The 20,603-nt window shown below is 37.0% G+C and overlaps 1 protein-coding gene across 1 annotated transcript; it reads left to right on the top strand.

Moving 5' to 3' along the window:
* Nucleotides 1-1,228: 1,228 nt before the first annotated feature.
* On the top strand, nt 1,229-18,833 carry ARL6 (ADP ribosylation factor like GTPase 6). Its single transcript, XM_061988684.1, has 8 exons — nt 1,229-1,276; nt 4,058-4,208; nt 6,616-6,677; nt 8,184-8,252; nt 10,434-10,528; nt 14,033-14,162; nt 15,527-15,582; nt 18,206-18,833. Exons 2-8 carry the CDS (start codon nt 4,086-4,088, stop codon nt 18,229-18,231), a joined length of 561 nt encoding a protein of 186 aa, XP_061844668.1. The 5' UTR covers nt 1,229-1,276; nt 4,058-4,085; the 3' UTR covers nt 18,232-18,833.
* Nucleotides 18,834-20,603: the final 1,770 nt, after the last annotated feature.

Here is a 20,603-nt window from a genome sequence, read left to right as displayed (position 1 = left end):
ACAAGTCTTTAACCTCTTCCTCTTCCACTCAGGGCAAGTCCTAAGAAATATTGCTTCTTCAAGTCAAGGGGCAGTACAGACTATCTTTTGGGAAGACGAGGCAGAATCGTACACTCCACCCCTCACTCATTGCTTATCTTTGTTTAAAAGTGAGGGAGAAATCCAAAACACTGCTGAACATTTGGAATTACACAAATAGCCGATTGTAGTGAGGGAAGCATAAGGGACTGCATTGTCACAATCTGTGAGGTCTGAGTACAGGATAGCATGCTGAACTCTTCCTTGCCTCAAATTCAGCTTGACTGTGCAGGGTCTCATTAGGGCAGGATATCAGTCTGAACACAAGGAGTGGTAAATGAACAATCTTTTGTATTTTATTATTACCTGAACAGAGGCTAAGCAAGGAAAACTCATGCTACTGTCCCAGCAGATGAGTCTTTTTTAACTGCATTTGGTAAAAGCAGCACATAGCGATTCTCAGCATTCACTTTTACAGAATTGAGAACAATTTTGGCAGCTAAATGTAAGAGTTTTGGTTTATATGTACTCCTGTTTGGAGCTCATTTTAAATGATTAAATTAAGTGTGCACAGCAGACCACTCAGAACTAGTCTGACTGGACTGTGCTACACATAAAAAATTATCAAAGTGTATTTCTAGGCACCGTGCCTGGCCTAAATAAGTTGACTTCTTCCCAAACCCCAGTTGCTGCAATCACCCAAGTGGATTTACAATTTTCCCTGAACACCGTACTCCATCAAACTGCCTGCTGAAGAACGGGAGCTGCTGTGAACACCTCTAATGGTATGAAGCTTTTCTTCCTACATTAATTTTAATTCCGAAGAGGATTTCTCTGAGGATGTCTCTGTGCGAGACAGCGGCGTGGGGGTCAGAACAAAACCGAGAGAGGATGAAACAGCTGCGGTTCGTACGTGTGATCAGTGTGCGACGTCCGCCCCGTGTAGGCAACAGGCGCCCAGGACACTGCTGACACGGCAACACGCAAAGCGGGCCGAAGATGACGAAGCTCCCGAGAGGGCAGCCTCGGCCAGACGCTAGGCGAGGCCCCTACACACCTTACATCCCTTGCTGCCCAAGGGCGTGGTAACGCCCCCCACCCCAGACACCGGCCCCGGTGCTGGCCGGAAAGGGCGGAGCCTCAGGGGAGGGCGAGGCCTCGCCGGGGAAGGGAGTGGTGGGCGGGGCGGTGGTTTCCCGGGCAACGGCGGAGGCGGCGGCGGCCGGGGCCGGGGCCTGCCGACAGCTCGCGGGCCGAGGTCGGTGCTGCGGCTGCGGGCGGCGGGGAACGCGCGAGGCGGTGCCGCGAAGTGCGGCTTGGGCTCCTATAGGGGACCCCTGACCCGCTCTGGGCGAGGGGACTCGTACTCGCTGCCGGTTGCCGCGGCAGTCAGGGGCGGCCCTGCGTGGCGCAGGCTCGGGGCAGGAGCGCCCGCTGCGATGGGTGCTGCTGTGATGGGGACTCGGCGACGGGAAAGGAAGCCCCGTCCTGGCGTCTGGGAGAAGCTTGAGCTCGATCTCGGCCCCCCAGAGGCTTCCGGGATCTGATTCATGAGATTTATGCTACTTGCTTTTCTTTTAATGGCTCATAATGTCCTTATGAGGGAATCTTATCCTTTAGTTAGAACCTTTCTGGGTATAGGGAAATCACGAAATCCTGATCGCAGTTTACTGCGCTTCTTGGCTCTGTCCCAGGCACTTGCAGGCCGTGGCTCACGGTGGGAGTCGGAGGTCCCGCGGAAAAGAGCAAAACCAAACCATCTGTAGCTGGAGTTTTAAGTGTTAATCTGAAAGAGACTCCTGTGGCTTGGGCAGCCTTGGGTATCTCGGCCTTAACATTTGAGTAGTCCGCCTGAATTAAATGGACTTTTACTGTCGTTTAGTTTGGAAGTGACCTCCACTGGCCATTTGCTCCGATCACCTTCTCAAAACCATGACGAGTATCACACGCTCCGTATTGGAGTCGCGGGTTGCTCTGTCTTGGCAGCCCCCCGAGAGAAGTGGCTGTGCTGGCCAGGGCATCCATCGGGGCATTGGCTGCAGAGCTCACCTGGCTTCGCTTCCCAGCTGCAAGCACAATCGAAATGCTCTTAAGTGCTTTGTCTTCAGGAGTTTTGCAGTCTGGTTAGTCACAAATGTGAATCACAGATGACTCAGGCTTACAGTTCTTGATAAAGGTTTATGGAGTTTGGTAAATTCCTAGACCAAACTACCTGAAATAATTTTAGGATATGTCCGGCTGTATGCTACATAGCATTGTAGGCTGCATATCAGCTGGCAAAAAAAGAAACTTGTGCCACCTCTAACTCTTCACACACAAGAAAAAAGAATGGGAAGAAAAGGGTAGGGCAAGAAGTCAAGGGTGTATTTTTCTGTTGTGTTCTTAAATAATTACTTCGCCAACTGTTATGAGAAGCTGCTAGAGAAAGATAGTTAAAATGTTGCTAGGAACTTTTGCCAAAGAATGTGTACTTAGGCTTTTGGGTTTAAAAGTGAAGCCTTAGAAGTGTCTTTGAAGTGCTTGCATTTTCTCCTCTTCCATTTCAAGAGTACCTGTAAGGTATTGTTTTGGACCTTATTGTCTAGAATATAAGGCTCTCAAATTGGACTAAAAAAAATGTGTTTTGGAGCAGGGTTTTGTCAGGTTAATTTGATAATAAAGAGTAAGCCTTAATCTGTTTTCAAAGTTGTATGTATATTTAAAAAGGAGTGGCACATAAAACAAAGGGGAGTTAGAAGAAAAGTCATTATGGTTTTTCTTCTTGGAGGGAATTGCTGTAACTAATGTTGGACTTGTATAATCTGGTCTGTAGCTAAAAAGGTGTGTAGCTGTTTTTCACATAGCCACTCTGTAGATCACTAGCAGTCTTGAATCAAAATGCACTTAGATAAAGCTTTAATGTATTAAAAAAGAAAAAAAAACCCAGACTGTAAACAAGGATGATGGCTTATGTGACTTTATTAAATTCAATTCTTTAAAAATGATTAAAAAGTAGTTATTAATAATTTTGTAGTCAGGTAGTGAAGAAGTGAAAACAAGTACTAACAATTGATGGTTTTTTCCTTTCTCATCCTGCCACGATTTTCTGTGGTAATTAAGATTGCAATCCGAGTTGTGCAGTGCTGTGTGCTTTTTCTTTATTAAGAGAAAACACAGCTTTCACCACTCCACAAAATTTGTCACTAGTTAAGTGCTTTATTATTTGATGCATTGTAAGTATTTCAGCTAATTGCTGAAATTAATCTTAGTGGAATTCACTCAAGATAGACAAGGGTTATCTTTATAAAACATATGTTCAGCCAGGTACCACAAGGGAATGTGAGCTCCTTCGAATATGCTGCTGCCAGGTTAACTTCAGTCAGTGTCTGGGCAGGAGTAGGAGTTTGGCATATACCTGACGTGGGTGAATGTTGCGATGTCTGGCTTCTTAACTGATGGATCTATTGTAATCAGTTTTGATTTGTAGTGAATGAGTTCCTAATTTATACATATTAATATCAACAAGCCTACTATAGTTAGACTTTGAATTGAATTGACAGAAAGGACTTTATTTACTTCAGCGTTCAGTGAATTATATAGCAGGTGCTGAAGAACGGAAGTAGTCTTTTCTTTGTCATAAATTATGACAACTGACTGAATTACTGACAATTTGAAGTAAAATGTAATGGTCTTTTTGGGTTTTTTTTCAGTTTGGTGGAAGGTAAGGAAATATTGCAGTTGTACTCCTATTCAGACTGACCAAAAAGATGGCAATATTGCTATCCAGAGAATCAAGGACATTGCGTTACACAGACAGGGCTATAAACAGCCAATCTACTTTTGTATCAAGGCCTCTTCACTGTAATCAGCTTACACTCCATTTGCTTAGTATACCAAGCAAACCTGCTGTGGCGGTGTTTGCACAGTGTCTTATTCACACTGCCCTTTTAAAAGTTTTAAGGTCTGCTTAGCCACATGCCCACTTACAGTGCTAGTGCTGCTGCTGTCTGTGTAACAGCTTCCCAATAGCTATTTCCTTCTCTGATTTTCTGAACAACAGGTGATCCCTGTGCATTTGAGCCAGAATTATGGGATTGTTTGACAAGCTCGCGGGATGGCTTGGACTGAAGAAAAAGGAGGTTCATGTTTTGTGCCTTGGCTTGGACAATAGCGGCAAAACAACAATCATAAATAAACTTAAACCTTCAAATGTAAGTAGCTTACTTAGTTTACTGTTAATGTTTTCACTGCAATGTTTGTTTAAACTGTTCTTGCATGCTGTTATACGAAATGTGACTGTGGAAAAGATGGGAAGAGCTTTTTGATTTAGTGCAACGAAGAAACATATTTTAAGAGTTTCCAACAAACTAAAGTAAGCATCCACGTGTATAGTATGAAAACATTTCACAAAACAGCACTGTTAATGTGGCATGTTTTTTCTAAGATTGCCCAGTGAAGAAGGGTTTATGGTGGCTGAAATCAGGATCTGAAATAAGTCACTTAAACAATTGCTACAGGATTGCAGTTAGGAGTAATGTGTCGAAAACTTGGGATTAATACAGTTGTGTAACAATTTGTACTTGGCTACGTTTATTATGTTTATTTTAGTACCTTCCTCATAAATAAGTATATAATAAGTAAAAAATTAGGAAATAATGTGAAGATGCATACTTAATGGTGACTTCCACATTTTTAAAGCAGAATACCTTTCAGGATAAGTAGTACCTTATACTTGCAGTTCATTTATCCAATGAAAATGTTTCAGGCAACTATAAGTGCATAGCATTCTGAGAAAAATATAAAGTAGGATTACCTTGTTTCTAGGTACGTTTATGGAATAGCGATAGATAAATTTTGGTAGGTGTGTTCAAAGTGAGAGACTTGTGCATCTTGGTTATATGCAGCCAGCAAACTGTGATTTCTGTTGTTTACATCAGGACACAGCTTTTCTTGTTCTATTTCCATTGAACTTTTCTTGCAGACTACCACTGGATGTTGTTTAGAAAATCTAACATGATAAAGAGTGTGCTACTCTTTCATTCCTGCCAATTATTCCTCCACTGAAAATTAAAGAGATTTATAAACAAAGACTCTAAACTGCTTACTACCTGCTGCCGGTCATTTTGGGGAAAATTCTACCATTTTTACCAAGCAAATTAGATATTTATGTAATTTTTGGTACCTTTACTATAGCAGGATTTTTATGTCATGCCTTAAGCAGTAAAGGATTCTTAACTGGAGTTGAACACAGATTTCAAGATTTATCACAATAACAGATATTAGAGAAAGTCCCAAGGGGATTACAGAAGTAGAATAAAATAGAATTTGTTTGTTTTACTCTAAATTCATGTAATGAGAATTTACTTCTGGATGTTGTAATTTAGTGTGATGCTTTAGGAAGGTAGCTTTACATACAACTTACATAAGTCCTATCCTTGCAAGACATGACATTCTCTAATGTGCAACAAATGTCATTAGATCAGACTTGATGAACTTGTTTATTTTTAGTAAGTTCAATGGACAGATGACTTTGAGCTCTGGATCAACCCAGTCTTCTTAAGAACTGCCACTTTGCCCTAGGAGCAATGCATGAGGTGTCTGGCAAATACAGATGTTTCTCCATCTGTTTGCTGTTGTTTTTTCTGGACCTGATAAATGCACTGGAAATAAATGCTAAAGAAATAACCCCGCTTCTACTTTGCATAATTTTTTTCCTTGGTAACTGGAACTGTTGATTAAACTGTTCCCGATGTTTGAATGCCATTTTGATAATGCAGGTGAAAAAGCCAAGCTTGCTTCAGCTATATGCAAAGAGTCAACTACTTACAGGTAGTGTTTTTAATGAGGAGCTCGCAAAAGAGTCTGTAAAAGGATTGCATGTCACTTTCTCAGGTAGCTCTGTAATCTAAGGAATGTGATCTTTCACCCTCCTCAGTATCATGCTTCTTAAATGAACTATTCTGTTGTACTGACTTAGCTGGTAAGTTCCTTGGCTAGCTCAGCAGTAAACCTGGCTATCGGACATATCTATTAATAATGCTTTATGTTTTGGCCATTCCTCTGTGGTAAATGATAAGTTCTTCCAGTGTTCTAGTAGTTTGAATAGAACTACGGTTAGGCCACTGTGTAACATCCACTGTATAATTCCTGATGTCAAATAGACTCTTCCAGCCTGTGGATAGAAGCTGGGAGTATGGCCAGTCTAATATCTTGATAGAAGTATACCCTCTTCTAACCAAGAAGCTTTGGGGTATTGTGCACACTTGTTTGAGCTGGCACTCTAATTTCCAAAGGGCGCAAATATTGTGAACTTTGACCTCAGTTATAATCTTTAAGCTGCTATCTTCCATATTAACCTATCTACTATTTATTTCATCTGTAATACCCAGACATATGTGTACTCACAGACTAATGGAAAGGGTGGAATGTCACTCCTCAGGCTAAAATGTCTTCAGTGTCCAATACCATTCATTGTATTTCTGAGAAAGCAGAACTAATTACTGAACCATTCTGAGAACTTTTTAAATATAAAGTATCTGTATATTTGTGTTTCAACTATATTTCAATATTTAAATTTCCTAACTTGATCATAAAAAGTGTATTTTTTTTCCCTTAAAGGCTCAAACTCAGGACATCGTTCCAACAATAGGATTCAGTATAGAGAAATTCAAGACATCAAGGTAGTAGTTACTTTCATTTTCTCTATTTAGGGGGAGTCATTAATATACAATTAATTAATTATTAATATAATTAATATACGATGGTTGGACTTAATTACCCCTTTCAGTGGGATGTAACTGAGTATAATGTGTGGTAGTATAATGGCATAACATGCAGCTGAAATGTCATAGTAAAGAGGAGCCCTAATCATGATCCAGGACTGGCAGTGTTAGATTATACTGTGTATTTTGTGCTGCTATAACACTGTGTATGTATGTAGCCAAGAAAAAAAAATTGCAATAGTGATTATAAACAATCTGAGTTCTCTCTGTTAAGAATTTTGGAATAGGGCACAGTTACAGACTTGAGGAGAGACAGTTCCTTAGATAGTAACCTATATTCTATTAAGCACTCTCACTGAAGGGACTCTGAAGAGATTGCAGTCTAATCTCATTAAATGAAAAATGGTGTCTACGGTGTTAGCAATTTAAAGATGGCAGGGACAAAGGTCAGGAAAAGGAGGAAGAAATCATTAGTTCAATGAAGGCTAAGATTTAGAAAAGGAATGTCATGAGACAAAGATACCTCAAGAAGGTAACATTAGCTACTATTTTATTTTTCTGTGTCCTTCACAGTGTATTTTTAATGGGTGCAATTAATCTTCAAACCAAGCAGTGTGCCCCACTGGATGACAGATCTGCAAGAAAATTGTTTATTCCTTGAGCTGATGTGTGGGACTAATAAGTTTCATACGTTTATAGGAGACTCAACAACCGTATTCTGTCTCAGTAAAGCACATAAGACAGCTTTGGGATTTGGCTGTGTGAGAACATAAATTGATTTCTATTGCTTTCCTTTATTCTTATCCTGTAATAGGAGAGATGACCTGCAAATACACCATCTAGAATGAATAAAAAACTCTCAAAAAAACCCAAACAAACCCACAACCCACCCAATACCTCATTAATCTCATATTGTCATCAAAATGTTTACAGGTTGATAATAACATAATAACTTCGTACACAGCAGAGGAGCTAGTCTAGTCTAGTTCTAGTCTAGCTAGTCTAGTTCTTTTAAAAAGCCTTTTATTTTGTATACAGAAGCTTTTGGACGGTACTAGTGCCTGTCTAGAGACAGAATTTAAGACAGGCTGCAGATTTTAATTCAGGACTCATCTGAATTTCATTTACTCAGCATTATAAACAATCTTTGATACTAAAGTGATAAAAAGAGAGGCTGTATAGGAGCTTATTTTGTGTTTGGTGTAACTTTTAATAATTGGTTTAGTTGTTTTATTCAGAGAATAAACAAACACGTATCCATTGTGAAATATTTCTGTAAGACCACAAAACTGCATAGGATAGTTTGAAGGCAGATAGAGTAGCCAGAGTTCCTTTGGGAATCTTTTCTCGGTTGATAAAGATTCAAATTGTTCTGGTTTTTTTTCTGTTAGAGTAGCAGAGAAAATAGTTTGGGTTTGGTCTTGTTCTTTGTTTCTGTGCCTCATACACTTAATTTCTTTGCAGTTTGTCTTTCACAGTGTTTGATATGTCAGGTCAAGGGAAATACAGAGACCTCTGGGAACATTACTACAAGTAAGCCTATCATTTATTTTAAAGCATTACTGTTTATATTAGCTGTTGTGTAGATTGTTTAAACAGAAGTATGATTATATCTAGTGGTTAGAATGATTTGGAGGAGACTTATTCCTGGTGTTTGACAGAAGGTCATTCTGGATAACCAGAACTTTTCTTCCTGTTCTGAAAACTGAAGATCTTTGTATGCTGTTAGTCAGCATGCTTTTGGGGATATCTAGTTGACTCAGCATTTGAGGGAGCGTACTAGAAATGGGATTTAAATGTTGAAACCTGAAAACTAATCCTGAAATAAATCACTAAGATAACTTAGGTTTCCTGTTTTTCTGTTCTGTAGGTAAATGCCATAAGATCCAAAAGAGAGTTTTTTAGAGATCAGAGAAATTAACAAATGAGGCACATGTAACTGAGAACCTCAGAGAATTCTTAGCTGTCATTTATTAAGCAAGATATCCACTGTACTTTATAACACTATGGTATTGCCTTACTGGTAATAGACACCATTTTCTGATTTTGCAGCTTCTAATGAGTCTTAAATCATAATTTATATTGTCTCATTGTTATTCTGCAACACTTGATGCTGATCTAAATAAGGTGAACAACAGTAAACCACACAGAAATAGCTTGAAGAAATAGAATGGGAAAAAAAAAATAATATTATAGTGTTGATTAAATATTAAGTTGATGTGATAGACCTTAAAGTATTGTTTAACTAAGGATTAGTTAAATAATCCCTCTCACTTCTGTACAAAACATGTGTTAGCAATTTGAAAACTTGTTGTGTGGGTAGGAGATTTTCATTGTGCGTTAGATGTATGTCTCCCAAATCTTTTGGATTTCAATAACTGCCCTTAGGCTGCTCTCAAAATGCTAGCTTAGTGCTTCATAAGCAAATATTTTTCCTGACTGATGTATTTAATGCAGTAACTCATCCTTTTTGTGGCCTGAACAGATTTTTTCATCTTAATAGTAAGGGAGTTTCTTAGGTAACGCCAAGAGCGTAACATGCACTTGTATCCACCTCTGTTCCTGATACAGAGCAGTAGTCACATATTTATTATTTTTAACTTATAGAAATAATCTTAATATATTGTTTAGTTAATAAATTTAAGCAAGACTTAATTTTGCAAGAATTTCAAAATAGCAGTCAAATCTGATCAAGAGTCTTAAGTAGTTGTTTGGGTTACTTGGAACTTGCCCTTCTCTTTGACTTGAAACTATCTTCTAGGATGTCCTCAATGTCTTAAATAAACATAAAGTCGTATAAACTCATGTTGTATCCTGATTAACGTTACTTGCTTGTGAAGTTAATTTTTGATAGTAAATCCATCCTAGGACTCTGATTTCTACTTGGGCATTTTCAGATGTTATGTGGAAAAGCTTTATTTGCTGTTGAAGTTCTTTTGTACTCCAGAAAAGAATGAACCTTCTCATACAATCTTAGGCTGGTAAAGTTGTTTCAGTTCTTCAGTAGATCTAGAACTGTTTCTTACCAAACCACAAGGGCAGATAGGTGAAAAATGTATCCGTAGTCGTCTCAGCAAAATGTACAGTGAAGAAGTGAATATTACATTAAAATGTAAATTAAAAATCCCTTTTTGTAGGTGTTTATAGCTGTTCACCTGAATTGATCAGATTTCGTTTTGCTTTCAAAGAAATTTCAATAAATGGAACATAATGTCATAAAATATTAGTAATATCCCGAAATAATGAATTGAATAGTCATATATATGTTGTGACTGTGGTCGTTTTGCCATCAAAATGCCTTAATGGTTTGATATAGTTGCAAGTCTTTACCTATTATTCTAAACAAAGGAAAGATCTTGTTTATACATGCTTTTGTAAAAGTTAAGTGAATCTGCATATGTCTAGTTGTTAAACAGCTGTGGACACACAGTCTTTTTCTAAAAAGGTAATTGGCCTTTCCATAAATAAAAGTCCTTAGTGAAGAAATTAAAAATTTATACAAAAATTTGGTTTGAGATTTTTGAAATTTTGCAAGCTACCAAAAGATTAAATTTCAGAAATAAGAGTAGATTCAAATGTTAATGGTAAATTACAAAATTAGTGGGAAAAAAATCATGTTTGTTTGCTTTTGTTGGTGTTTCTTTTGAAGCGTTTTCTTAGTCACATGTGAAGAGAATCTATAATTTACCTCTTTGCTCTTTTTATGTTCTACAGAGAGGGCCAAGCCATTATTTTTGTCATAGATAGCAGTGACAAATTAAGAATGGTCGTGGCCAAAGAAGAACTTGACACCCTTCTGAATCATCCAGGTGAGGAGGCTTTTTTCCCCTCTTATGTCTCCGTATTTGTTCTGTTGTTTTAAGAAGAGCCCTTATCTGACACATTCTGCATTCTGAGTACTTGGCAATTATTTGAGGATTCATGAGTACTGGAACAACAAAATTTTTCAAAAAAGTCTGGGATTTTCTTTTATACCTATTCACATTTACAAGCTAATCGCGAGGTCAAAAGTTGTATTGTTTAGACTTTGATTCTTTAAAGGCTGGAGAGCCTGTATGTGATGACAAAAACATACAAAAATGTGTATCTCTGGATTTTTTTCACAAAGACAGCTAATTCCTTTAATGTAACTTTTAATTTCTTTTTTTAATCTTTGTTATTATTATTGTTATCCTTTAGGCAGGAATAAGGAAGAATAATTATACTAGTCAGTTTCAATTGCCTATAAAAAGATATAGGGGATAAAAGAGGATATGAAAGAATTCATGGTCAGGTGGCAGAATTTAGAGGTTTGGTTTTGTTTTGTTTTACATGAGATTACACTTCTGAGATGTTCTGAGATGGGGCAATTCTTTGCTTCTTCACCCTTCTATATAGCAAACATTACTGGAATGTTTTTGTAAACACTGTGCAGTTATGACCTTCAGCATTTTAGATAGTTGCTCTGACTAAATTATAAAGCTACATGCAGGAAACTTAAAAGTGAAGTAATTGTGTAATTTCATTTTTTTAGCTGATAGAGCCCTAACTTGTGGGGTTACTATGCTAAAAGTGAGAAAGGAGAAGCTGACTTGCATTTCTAACCAAGAAAAGTAGTATGACAGAGCTGTTATGTTACTATGGTTTTTTCCATGAAGATCATACATAATATATTTGTTCATCAACAAAGATGCTGTAGCTGAGTGTTGTGTGAGCTGACTGAAACCTAATAATTTCACATTCAAGGTATGGGCCACTTCAAATGCAGACGCTGAAGAGTCTTATAAAGGTCAGATGGGGCAGATGAGGTGAACAACAGGCTTGCAGGTGTATTATATAACAGCCAGGGAACTTTGTATCAAAACAGGTATTAACCACAGGGATGAAAGAAGATTCTGTTTGTAAGATGGAAAATAATAGGACCAAGGGTGCTGTAACTAAGTTACTGTTTTCTTAGAAAGAAAAAGATCAAAAAAATTAAGACTGAGGAGAGGCAAGCTTAGGTGGGTCTTTTTATTTAGGCATTAGTATTTATTAATGCTGATCTAACAGGTCAGCACTGTTCAGTTGTTGAAGCGTTTATGCTTTCTGAAAAAAAACATGGCTATGACCACTTTCTACATCCCCTAGAACCAGGAAATGGGAGTTTTGTGTTTCTGCTTTGGAGCAGCTCAGCTCTAATGCAGCAACAGTGTTCCCATTTTATTTTGTTTCAGATTTTGATAAGTCACAGTTAAGAGAACCAAAGAGATTTAAAAGTTCTTCCACTAGTAATGTTTGATAAAAGTAGCTGTTAACTAAATCAATGTGTAACTGGTTTAATGTATCAATATTTGTATTACTGTTCTGCTTTTCTTCCTCATCTTTCTCCTCTATATTTCTGCCTCTGTGAACCTCCTGGAGATGCTTAAGGTTTAAATGGGTGTAGAATAACAACCTTGAATCAGTTCTTGTCTCTGTAAATCTTAGCAATCCTTCAGTAAAACAATTCTCTCTCGCTTTGACAGACTTTGCCTGAGATTGTCAAGTAAAGAGAATGTGTACTATGTGAAGCCTTAGTGGTGTTAGAAGTTGCACCAGCTGAGACTGTTTTTATTTATTTTTAGTTGCACTACTAGACAATGTGCTCTAAAAAAATAATGGCTTATTTAATTATTACTCTTGTCTTTTTTTTTTTTTTAATTAAACTTACTTCTGCAGCATTTTACAAGATGATAGTCTATACATTACTTGTTTTGGATATTGACTTATGGGTCACTTGACTTCCAGCACATGCCTCTCAAATAAACAGAAATTCCTATAATTTTGAAATTCTTTGTATAAAATGACACATCACACTTATTTGATATCTGGTACTTGCAACTAGAAAATGTTGGTGTTCCACTAAACTTTAAAAATGGGGGAGATGAAGGGCAAGAATACTTCATAGGAGGAAACAATGTCATAAGGTGTGAAATAGTGTAAATTTCAGTGACCACCACTTTATTCATCTTTAAGTGTACATTTATGAGTCTGTGTAGGTAGGTTGTGCTCCTTTTTAATTGCTTAAAAAAATACTGAAAACTCTTTCACTAATTTGAATATTTGTGTACCTGAAGGCAGCTAATTTCTGTGGGTTTAATGTATCCATATCCTACAACCTGTGTATACCAGGGTTCATTTAATTATAGTATTGATTAATGTAGCCTTTTCAATCGGGAAACACAAAAGTTGTCAAACTCTGGAATCAAAATGGAGATTTAATGTCATTCTCTGCTTGTATTTTGAGGCTTTTGGTTTGTGGTAGTGGATATCAGAGGGAAAAAATACCTCCAAATAGGGTAATAGTTGTAAAAATTGTCAGTGCTTTCGTCAGTACTCATGATCTCCATGATCTCACTCATGATTTTCTGTTCTTCCCCCCACCCACATCCCAAGTAGCTGGATTACGTTTGAAGTTTTTAAAGAAAACCTTAGCTTGTTTCCTATGAGAAATGATCTTTATGAGATCTTGAGAGACTATATATTAAGTTTTTTGGGGTGAAGTGAGGAGGATTAAGTTATTCTCCCATCAACAATTGATCAGTAGACTCAAATCCAGGTTTTATATAATTCTGTGGTTCAACCTTTGTTTAAGTAATGTGAAAAGTTCTCACAGTTAGTCTTGAAATTGGCAATTTTTTTACAGTTTTATATGTGTCAAGGTGAAGAGAATGTACTTTTGTTTACTTCTAATGAGTCTCTAGTATTTTATAATAATCAGCAAGGCTTAATGCTTTTGAATATGTCAGTATGCCAGAAATTGTCAGTACACTTGGTTTGGTGTAAAGTTCCCACTGCTAGCTGAGAGCAGCTTCTGAAGAAGTCCTTCTTCAAGTCAAGGTAGGATAGGAGGTTTCCAGACATGGACATTTTTTTCCTGTTGTATGGATTTTTATGAAGTAATGGATGCTCTACAAGGTGCTAAAACATTATGAATGAACACAAAGAATTTTTCAAGGCCATTTTATACATCCAGTCCTCACTGGGCAGAGATGGGTACAATTTGTAGCCAGTTGTTTGATCTCCCGTTCCTCAGCTTCACTGGCAATTTGTACCTAGAATTTTAACTGCATGTATAAGGTAGGGTGAGAGGGAGTGGAAGATCCCAAAGCCTGCCAGAGTTTGTCAGCATTTGTAAGCACGCATCACAGGCCATGTGACCCAACAGTGTGTGTCTCGGTAGGATACAACCTTGAGAGAATTGCAGTTACAGGTGAGCAAAGTATCTTCCTGTGTTGTTTATAGCTTATGACATGCAGAGATTAATAAGTGTTGCATAATGTCATGATATTTCTGTTTCTACTCATGCCTAGATATTAAGCACCGGCGACTGCCTGTTCTCTTTTTTGCTAACAAGATGGACCTCAGGGATGCAATATCATCTGTGAAAGTATCTCAGTTACTGTCATTAGAAAATATCAAAGACAAACCCTGGCATATCTGGTAAATTTCTCCTTTTCTACTCTTTTGCTGCTGTTACTTTTTACATTCACATTTCAGCTCTACCATGCCACTTAGTATTATATAACTTAAATTAAATCAACCAGATAAAATGCTGTGCTGCCACATGTGGAAATACTAGTAATATTACAATTCTTGCTATGAAAAAATGTGCAATGCGTGCATTTGGATTATCTTGGAAGTTTTTACAACGGAGCTGTTAAATGAAATGGAGGACTTGTAGTGAAATCAGAAAGTCATGTTCTCATCAGAAGAATAGCTGATACTATTTTTTGTTGGGAAATTGCGTAGAGTTATTATCAGAATGCTGGTGTTAGTCTGTCTTGCAGGTGTCAGAATATCAACAATAAACCCTTGAGCGTTGGGTTTTTTCCACTTTGAAGGTTCTTTAGTAACTACTGCTGAAAGGCCGTCTAAAAACTGTTCTCGTGTGAATTCAGTACACCATACCCATTGTAAAGTTTGAAGGGATTTTTAGTTGTAAGATCTAGTGTCTTTTCTTTCTGAAAGATGTAAGCTTTCATATAAAGAGCGGGTTTGTGCCGGTGGTCAAAAGATAGAAAACTCCTTTTATCACAAGTGTTTTATAGGAATTCAATTTTTGTCTAATTAAAGTCCTCAGGTACTATAAATAAAAGTGAAATCAGTGGCCAAATGCTGCTGAAAACTACAATTTTCATGTTAGGTCCTTTAATATTAAACATGATTACCTAGGTGTTGTTTTGGAGTCACTCCTTTTTGTCTGCGAAATTACACTGATGGACTCCAAAGCTCCTTGGAAGATAATTTTACATCTTACCACAGTAACAGTCCAGATTCACTTCTCCACGAGCTTTCATAAGCTGAAGTATGAGGGGCTTTTAAGGAGTTACACTGTTATGTTGTTCTCAGTATAGCTAAATATACACAGACACGTTGCTGTTACAATGAAGTGTGTAGGTGCTATACTTTCTTCCTCCAGTATTCCAACATTTTCACCGTGTGACGATGGCAGGTGATCTGAAAGACCTTTTCCAATCTGAATGATTCTATGATTCATCACTGTTGTTGTAGGTAGTAAACATCTTCTATAGCATAGTCTGAAGAGGGAGTTATGTAAGTGAAGGTGCCTCAGAACAATATGGAAGCTCTTCCAGAACCTGTTGTGTTCTAGGAACAATTCTTCTGCCTTGAAACTGTAGTTAAAATAGTTTCCATATTTGTAAGATACTCCAGAAAATACCATTTGAGAAACAGCCTTTATCATGTGAAGAAAACTGAAGTCCTGTAAATTGCAAGTATAGTGATGACTCCAATAAAACTGCAATATTTTACAATGCTTTTGTAATTTGATTTGTTTGTTTCAGTGCCAGTGATGCTCTTAAAGGAGAAGGATTACAAGAAGGTGTAGATTGGCTCCAAGGTATATCATATGTAATTCTCAAGCTCTATTTTTATTCTGTTAAACTTTTTCATGTTGTAAGGGTTTTGTTCTTTATTATTTCTTTTGTTTTCTTTCTGGCTACTTTTGCTGTCAGATCAAATTACACAGTGAGTACTGATGCTCTGCCTCATATTTGCCTTTCATTTAGCTCCTTAACATACACAAAAGATCATATCAGTTTCTCTGACAAAAGTGTGTACTATGAAGTATTAATGTATACTCTTGCAAACAGTATAGCTCTTATAAACAATAAAAATACCAGCTTCTACACTTCAATTTATTATTGTGGTAGTTCAGTTTGGTTTTAATTTATTCTTACCATCTTGTCCCAATTTTACAGAAATTAATACCAGGAAATGGTTAATATAATAATTAATATCAGGAAATGGTTAATAAGCAGGCTAGAAAAGTAACCCAAGTTCACAGACAGATACACTAGTTTTGATTATTCACCTTCTTCAATCTGAAGCCAGAATAAAAACAACTGACATTATTATGGTCATAGCATATGCAGATACTCAGAACTACACAGAAAATATCAGATGAGTTTAGCTGATGTACTATATAAATGTTTTCAGTTCCAAACTTGGTGTGGATGCTTTTAATCTTTCTGTTGTGTGTTGGTAAGGATCTGGTCTCTTTTGTCCTCCCACGTATTGCTAAACGTAGAGAATAGTAAAGTGTGGTATTGTTTTGGTAGACTCGAACTAATTTTAGCTCCCTAATTTGCATTACTGACATTGTGAATGTATTAGGTAACGTAGGATAATCTGAACCTTTGAGACGGTTTCTCTGTACCGGCGTGTTCTGTGCCATGCAGACGCTAGATGTCAGTGATGTTCCAAAATCAGTGACACTACACTCATTTCCGTCACAATGTAACTAAACAGCGTCCAACAACTGTCCCTGATTTAACATCTCTTCGTTTATCTACGGATACCAGACTGTGCTTTCTTCTTAGAGTCCTTTCTGCTAATTATAAAGAGATGGTTTCTTTTACTATGGTATTACAGAATACAAAAACATTTGGTCATGTTTTCAGAGGAATAGTAGCCAAAAATAGTCTTTACAAAGAGATTTAGTGTCCTACAGAAGAGCAGTGATGCATCCTCCAGCATCTAGAAGAGTTCTGTGGTGGAGAACCAACGTCTTGCTACTGAGTTCTTTCAATGCTGTATCCTATTATCGTAGAAGCAGATTTGAAACCATATACTTTTTGCTAATTTCAGGCATAGGTCTGATTTTTGCATTATTTTCCTGTGATTTCCAGGTTCTTTGCTTATCTTTGAGGAACGTTCCAAGTTTCAATCCAAATTTTGAGTTGATGATTTTCTACATACCTTCAGGCTACTTAAAGGGATCCCAAATACTTGTTTAAATATCTTCTGACAAATTATTTACATAGATTTTTAAGCACAGTCAGCAGGTGCTTCTGCTGTCACTCACATAGCTCTTCACAGCTAGTCGCTTCTCATGGATTGTTAAACTTCTTGATTTTCTGAGCTGAAATTTTTCATGGATGGGCTTTATCTTCAAATTTCCTTTAACTCCCTGCTTCAGTGTCCCCAAAACCTTAAGAGGGATTTGGCTTAAACTGGGTTGCTGCCTAAGCATGTGGATTTTGGCAGTTATAATTTTAACAGACTTTGATAAGAATAATTTTTTCCTGTGATTCTCCACATCATCCAGTACTAGATGGAAATATTTGGAACAACTCTGAAGTTAGAGTGGTCCCTAAATCACAGCCTGTGGATGCCATAAAATTCATGGAGGAAATGACACCTGGTTACTGAATGTACAGTTTTCTTTGATAATAGCTTTCCTTAGTTACCTTTTTGGAGACCCCTTACAGGCAGTTCTCAGGTTAGGGGTGTTCGAGGCAGAAAGTTTTGCCTTTTTCCCCCAGCAGTATCTGAGTTTGCACGTTGCCCTGTTTTGTAATGGGGTTACTATTGCAGCAACATGTCATCAGTAGGGTAAATCTAATCTGCCTTACAACAGTCTAAACCCAACTCACGTTCCCTAATGCTAGGGGAAATTGTGTTGATTTCCACATTTTCTAATGAGGATGCAGTACGTTTATGCTAATAAGGAAATGTTTGAAGTTAATTGAGATGTGGCAGTCAGTCAGGGAGCAGTGTGGAGAATTGTGACTACTGAGAGCAAAGAAGTTTTGTGGGAGTTACTCAAAAAAAATCCTATTTCCTTTGCTATTGGAGAGTTAATTCATGTTCAGTTATGTGGAGGCTGAAATGTGTAGAAGGAATTGAAGCGCCTACGTCATGTAGTAAACTTCCAGACCTCGTTCTCATCAAAGTTACCTTGTGAGCCCAAAAAAGAAATAAAAAATGAATTATGTGGATGAGTCTTCCTGTTTAATTAGCAACACTTGGGGGGAAATAACTGTGGAGGAATTTCAGAAGTAGATGAGAGTGCTAGTTGAAACAACTCTTAATTGCATTGTCTCCTATTCTTGTAACTACACCAAAACATCTCTTGGTGTAGTTCTGAAACCTGGACAATACTGGGCTGTGTTTTCAAAAAAGCAAAATGCAGCGAAAATTTATTTTGTGTTAAGACTGTTTGTATTTTTTTTTAACAGATCAGATCCAAGCAATGAAGACATGAGAGAGAAATAAAAGACATATGGCGTTCTTTTAAAACTTTGTCAGTTGGAGTACAAGTTCTTTGGAAGGGAAGAATGATTTAAAGAAAACAAACAGTTCAGCTAAAATGTACTGTGTTGACTTGTTTTCTTTTAGTTTTGCTTCCAGGAAAACTGAATGTAGACAACATAGCTCCTCAGGTATGCACATTGAAATTAATTAAATGTCTTGTGACTGGAGAGCATATTTTTTTAAAAGAATTTATTAACAATAAACATCTGCATTCATTTGAGTTTTAGGCAATAATTAGCCATCGGGAAATGCCCCTCTGTTTTTTGGGGGATACCTTTTCACCAAATGGGAATGTTTATTTTCCTGAGAGAAAATAGTCAGCACTTCTTGAACTATAACTGCATGAGATACCTCAGAACAGTAGGTATTTCTGCATTTTTTTTTTATTGTAAGATTTGATATTGGGTTTTTAGTAACCATCTACAATAGGCTTCTAGAGGAATGTTTTGATTTAAGATACAAAGATTCAAATATTCACTGTATGAGTTATAGATGATTGCAAATGTTTTTAATGAACTGCTTTTAATGAAATGTTATGAATTGTTTTTGTGATATGCCATGGTTATATTCACATTTCCATCAATAAAACTTAAATTAAGCAACATACCATGGTTTATTTTTTTAACAAATATGTTCATTGATGGTCTTTGCTTCTTAGATAATTTTGGTTTTCTGTTATTGGTCTGTTTGGTATTCTGTTTGGTTTTCTGTAATTTGTTTGTTTTCCAGTGGATATAGCACTGCATACCGTAGTCAAATGGTATCTCTTTGGCCAAGTATTTTTAAAAATTGCATATATTTGTTACCCTTTCTAATAAACTATAGACTGCTCTTCTATATATAGAAGGAGCATATAGTTGAAAAACAGTTCACTGCTTTACTAAATCATTAATAAGAAAAAAATCTTAAACTTATCTTGTGTATAAAAACTGGTTTATGTTCAAGAATAATTTTTAATAAACTTTCTGACTTCAAGATGTACTATAGGCCACAAATGAAGCCAATGCTAAGAACTGTATTTTTGTCTTGCCATCTCTTCACCTTTAATCCCTTCTCCCTTGTCCAAGAAACAAGCAAATTGGCACAGGGAATGCTGAAGACTGTATTTAACTGAGTAATTAGCTGATTTCTGTGAGAGGTGTAATACATAGGTCTTGAAAAAGCACTTGTTTTCCCCCTCTTGGCATATAAACCCACAGAAATCTTCGGTAAGCATGCCTTTCTGGAGCAAAGGGACCTGCCTGAAATGGTAGCACAGTTTCATGTACTTTCAGTTAAAAAAATTACTCCCCTGCTTTGCTAGAGGGCACTAAGTCTTACTGTAAAAAAATCTTTCTTATAGGATGCTGTAATTCTGACAGTTATAAAATTATTTCTGTTTCATGTCTCTATGACACCTTTGGCCCTTTGAATATAAATATCTATACAAAATCAAAGGAAGAGAAATCATACATAATTCTGAGATGTTTTTCTTACTCTGAGTTGTGGGGCAGATAATTTTCTGGTTTACTTTTCACTGTATAACAGAAAAATACTTGTTGGAAACCTCTTTTGCTGAGTGTAAGTATTTTGTAATTACTTTGGTTCATTTATATGGTTTATTTAAATGAAACATTTTTAAGTTGTCATTAATTTTTTTCTACCAAGAAACTTTCAGTTCTTGAAGGTAAAATCTGTCTTTGTTTCTGACTTTCTTGAATAATCTAGACCTTGATGGCCTTCTGATTGTTTATGTTGGGACTACACAAAGTACTATATTTATCTTATGGATTGCCTTTACTATCATGGGAAGCTGTTTGTACCTATTGCTTAGTTCTTCCACCCACAAATGTGAGGAAAGTACCCTATTGTCTTTTACATTTGCTTTCTGATGTGGTTAGTAAGCCCTTTTTGAAAATAGCAGTTAGTTATGTTGATTTTTGTTCCCCCTCTTGGATTTTTGTTGGATTCTTTTCTTCAGCAGCTCTTTCAGCTCCTGTCCTACCAGGACACTGAGGAGTGGGAATGACAGTGAGTCCCATTAGTGCAATGCTTGGGGGTTTTTTTAATCTTTTTTTTTTCCCCCGTTACTGTTTCAACTATTATTTGCCTGTCACTTCTAGAACATTGTGACCATTCTGTGAACATAAAGCTACTAGAGGGATGTTCACATGTTCACCTCTCCCCCATATGTACAGGTGTAGGTCCCTAACACACAGTTGCTACAGCCTTAAGTTGCTATAACAATATTGAATTTGGTATAAGGATCATATATGTCACAAAGCCTCACGCATCTGTGCAAAAGGGCTTCTTTGGAGTATTTTTTGAGGGTTCAGTGTCTGT

Source organism: Colius striatus, chromosome 1 (genome assembly GCF_028858725.1).
Source record: "Colius striatus isolate bColStr4 chromosome 1, bColStr4.1.hap1, whole genome shotgun sequence".
In the NCBI taxonomy this organism is placed as follows: Eukaryota; Metazoa; Chordata; class Aves; order Coliiformes; family Coliidae; genus Colius; species Colius striatus.
Note: the sequence above shows the minus strand (reverse complement) of the source record. Positions and strands in the feature narration are given on the sequence as shown.